At 39.1% G+C, this 5,000-nt stretch overlaps 1 protein-coding gene across 1 annotated transcript in view; it reads right to left on the bottom strand.

Moving 5' to 3' along the window:
* The window catches only part of Mesh1 (Metazoan SpoT homolog-1), a 7,126-nt gene extending 2,299 nt beyond the window's left edge, over positions 1 to 4,827 (bottom strand). The window contains exon 1 of the mRNA XM_043027784.2: positions 4,605 to 4,827. Coding sequence (XP_042883718.1) covers positions 4,605 to 4,728 — 124 coding nt within the window. The 5' untranslated portion in view covers positions 4,729 to 4,827. The remainder of the gene's footprint in view (positions 1 to 4,604) is intronic.
* Between the last annotated feature and the right edge of the window lie 173 nt (positions 4,828 to 5,000).

The following is a 5,000-nucleotide window of genomic DNA, read 5'->3' on the forward strand; positions in this document are numbered from 1 at the left end:
GCCGGTTGTCATATTGTAAAGATGTGTGTTTACAGCATTGGTTTGGTTATGGGATACACACTGACAATATATTCAAAAGATTCATTACAAAATAAGGAACCAGTCCAACCCCTATCTTCCCAGAATAAATGTGAAGGATGTTTATTGACCCTTACACTGTAGTGCCTTAGATGCCAAGGCAACCATGATTATTGTGCACTAGCATGTATTCACACCATACTGGTGAATAAATTGTTAAGAAACCCCATCTTTTACATTTTTATCTTACAGTAGAGATAGAAATACGGTGTAAGTATAGTACATCTGTGGCATGTATTAATGTAATTTATTCATATTTCACCCAGCAATTTCCCTGTTCTACTTCATGTCTTCCCTTACTATCAGGGTCCAGACTATTAAGTATAGGGGAACATTGCATATTATATCCACTATATATGAGTAGTAGACAGTGAGAGAAATATATTGGTGCCACTATTGTGGTATTTATCGATGAGGCACTATTCTGAAAATTTACCCTATTTCATATCATCTATAATATATATAAATTGACTGGAAAATATTGATAACCTGTGGGAAAGCTATGTTATGTTAGGTAAGGCTAGGTCAGGTTAGATCAGGTTCTGGGACTAAAATAGAAAAAAAAAACAAAAAAAAAACAGAAAATTAACCCATTGCGTACGGCTGTCATGACATATGTGTTGGCACTGATTAGGCCTAAAAGACGGGAGTATATGCATACATGACGCAACATCAGACTCTTCTCACAGTTGAAGCGCGCACACACTCATGAAGTATTATGGCTGTAACGGTGTTAGCTCCAGAGCTACAGGGTCCAAAGTCAGCCTAAACCCGCATTTTATGATGGATTTAAGGAAAAATATTGTTTGGGCTAGTCTGAGCTACCCAGGGGTCGGAGAAAACCCTTCCCCTGTCCCTCTAGTTTTTAGCCGGTGCCACTAGTGTCATAGACCGCCTGTCCTGACGACCAGTTAAGTCGTTAGGCACCCTGTCTGCAATGGGTTAATTCCAGAAGCCAAACTGCAAAATATATCATGTGTTAAATCTCTAAGCATTTTACTGCATATACTAAACAAAACTGATACTCTAAACAAATACATTTAACATTTAGAAGCCATCCACACATGGGCCACTGGTCACATGCTGATCAGGTAGGCCTTTGCATCTATTGCTGCTCCAGTAAAGATGAACTACTCTTCACCATGTATATTTTGGCAAGATAGAACTCATCAGCCCACAGGAGATAATCATATGAGGAACTTGAGCAAGCTTTATCTTGAAAGAATATACTTCACAGGGGTTATTGGTCTTTACCAGAGTACAAAGTAAGGAAGTGGAAGCCTTCATATGAAACTATGCCAATATCAAATACTGTATGATTTCAGATTTTGGACCTTCTATCACACATCCAATCAAGTTTCATGCAGTTATGGATAGGACACAGGTAAGATAACTGCAATTAAAAGTTTCATTTTGAAAGCCACTGTAGCCTTTCAAAATACCATCAGAGCAAAATTTCCCCAATCTCTCATGCTGTAATGTGCAAGAAGTTATCCACAAAAGGTAACATACCTACATCTTTTAAATCTTTCAGTCAGCGCCAGAAGCACCTTTTGGGTAGGAATAGTCTTTGTTATTTTTATAGTTAATAATGTAGTGCCTTCTTATTAAATCCCAGTATAGGTATCAATGTATTTCTCTAATCCTATACTTTTTATACATAGCTGAATGGACCTGCGATTTGCCCCCAATACCTCATAATCTGGGCCTCAATAGTCAAATAGGGTATGAAGTAGTTCAGAGAAACTACATGATAAAAAAACATTATTCTCAAATAAATTGCACTGACAATTGCCACAAATGATCTACATATTTGAAGGCTGCTGCTTTCCCCCCACTGAAATACAAACATCCTTTATGTTTTCACAGTAGAATAGTGCGAAACACAAACTTGGAGTATGATTGTTTCCCATGGTGGCAACAGCACCCCAAAGGAGCAATTTCATTTTGCACCTAAGGTACATATGCGGCAGATATCAGTGCATTCTACTTGATATTTTTCAATTCTAAGCCAATAATTTCCCTGATCTACTTCATACACTCCCTTCTTATTGGGACCCAGATTATGGGGAACTGGGGAATCACCAGTAAAATTGACAAAAAAACGGTTAGTAGATTGTGAAAGGAATCTATTGATAAATATATTGAGGTATTTACTAAGGAGGCATACATCTGACAATTTACCATAAGTTCAGTGATAATCAGATATGCCAAATATCACACATACCCATATCCCACACATACAACCCCCCAGATCTTGATGACAATCTTATTTTCAAGGAAAATAGTGTTTGGAATCACCAAGTTGATAAAATCAGAGACACCTGTAGTCTTTGAAATTTCTTGCACTATTTGAAAGCTATTCGATATGGAAGTATAATACTGGTAGCAGCTCTTTCAACCTTCATCCTGCATTGATAAATAATTCACTGACATTTTTTTTTTTACCCAATAGGCACTTGTATAGAAAAAGAGCCATCTATCAGAAAAAAATGAATATTGGATGTTCAGTTCAACCAAAGACAACAATAATGAGGAAAACAAAAGCTAAACAGGCCAATTACAACAATTTCTTGTTCTTGAAACTGCAGCCTTGATACTGACAGCCAGTTTTGAGCCAGTTGACAGTATTAGTTCCAGTACAGGATATACATAGGTGACACAGAATACACACTATCAATGTTTAAAAAAAAAACATTGCTGATTAACCCTTTCCCGACGGGGCACTCGCTACGCGAAGACCCCTATGCCGGGCGATTACAATATTGCATTGAAATCGTCACACTGGCATGACGAAAAAAATAATTAGTTGAAATGGTCACATCGGGTGTGACGGCACGTCGTCATAGGTAATGAACCGTACAATTGGATAAAGCCGCAACACACGTAGCTAAAAACCAAACCTTTGGGCATGACGTAGCTTTTAATTAATGACGTAACCCAAAAAAACTCTTTTCTTCGGAAACGAACAATAACGAGAAAAATTAATTATAGACAATTAAATAAAAACCGATTAACGGGAGCGATGATTCGCACCATCCTCCCTTTCCCCCCCCCCCGTCTTAAACAAACATCTGACTGAAAATAACGGTTCTGCTCATGCGCCAACTCCCGCGCGGAAATACAAAAAAGTATCGCGTGAAGTCAATACTGTCACGTGAAAATAACTACACCATTAGTGAAACAAATAGGTCTAAAACCGTCAAAATGTCGACCAACCACGACAATTGAAACAAAGAGTAACATTTTGCTTGAAATTTCAAAATCCTTTCGAGATGGAAAGTGCCTTGTTCAAGGGCAAGTACACTCCGTGGGAATTCATCAAGTTTTTTTTATAAAGATAACGCTGCATCACTGAAATAATTACGTGACCACGTGTCTCTGCCAATGGAAATGGAGTGCAAACCAGTGATTACAACCCTGCCACTCACACAATACCTCAACAAAGGTAAAAGTGGTAACTTAACGAAGAAAAAAGTCAGATGCTACAAGTGCCCTGAAAGGGCAAGCTAAAATCGGTCCATTAAAGTGAACCTGCCACGCAGTGGTTAAATAAGGGGGGGTCAGGGTTGGGGGGCGAGAAAAAGCCCCCCCTTGGGGGGCAACAAAAAATTCGTCATTTCCGTATCGGTTGTTGGACGTTCGTTTTGAAAAGTTACTTTTTAACGCAGTGGCCCCATAAAATGGGGGGGTCCAGGGGGGGGGGCAAAGCAACCCCCCCTTGGCTAGTGCAAACTGGGGGACAAGGTTAGGTTAGGTTAGGGTAGGGGTGGGTTTTTGATTTGGCAAAAAGCCCTTTAAATTTTCCGTTCGCGCCAGAAATTCGTTAGTTTTCCGATCGACGGGGGCGCCGGTGTGGGGAGGAGGAGGGGGGGGGGTTGTAACTCACAACGAAAGGATTCCCGATGGAAATAGATAGCGAAACAGGTACAAAACAAAAAAAAAACTACAGAGAAAATATATCGGTGGCCCAGAGGTTTGGTTGCGTCTTTATCCAAATTTACCAATGAACCAGGCTAAGTTCCATGTATATTTACCAAAATAAAAACTAAATAAAGTCAATGTAAGTAGCACAAAGTGCACTGAAAAGAGGGTCAAATTTCCAACTAATAATCATTGTGTCACCACATACATGTGGCGACAACTGTGATCTCTGTACACATGGTACGCCACACAAGGGACTAATTTATAAAATAGCTACTTCTTTGGCATTTTGTATTTCACAGTAAACAGATATATATAGTGTTTTCTGTGATATATTGCTCCTGCAATCAAAAACCCTGATTTCCCACAGGTCACCAAGCCTGGTGGGTATGGGGTTGGTGAAGGGGAGGGTGTGCTGACTCGGAAGCGAAGGGTTTGCACCAAGATAATAATCGGATTCGTTCTAAGCCCACCTAAATACTGCAGTCAATATATAGTATCTGTGAAAAGATCATGGTCATAATCGAAAAAAAATATCAACTGTAGTGTCAACCATCGAATTCCCGTAAGAAGTATTCAGGGAGTACATTCCGGTTCCTTACCAATGGGATGATTTATGTAAGGAGTTTTTTCGGGGTCTTTTCGTCTTTGATCTTTGTGTTTTATCGCAGCAAAATGAACACACTTTATAACTGAACTCAGACATTCCCCGCTGACATCCGTCATCTTGTTACTTGGTACAAATTATAACCTGAAAGGGAAACAAGTGTGAAGAATGCGTATCTTTGTTTACATTTGACTACACCGATAACAAGGAACTGTCTCCTTGCGCAATTTTAAGGCACTACATCTTTGCTTTGTTCTACTTGCAATTATCAAGGTTATACGGCCTTTATTATAAGTAGTATATATTCGTGATAGTAAGTTTTATTTATAAGTTGTAGGTTTTGTGGTTGATATTTATTCATTGTGTAAATCAAACGGCCAGATATAAGACC

This window comes from Penaeus japonicus, unplaced genomic scaffold, assembly GCF_977035675.1.
Source record: "Penaeus japonicus unplaced genomic scaffold, GWHDUDI00000001_assembly GWHDUDI00000015, whole genome shotgun sequence".
NCBI lineage: Eukaryota > Metazoa > Arthropoda > Malacostraca > Decapoda > Penaeidae > Penaeus > Penaeus japonicus.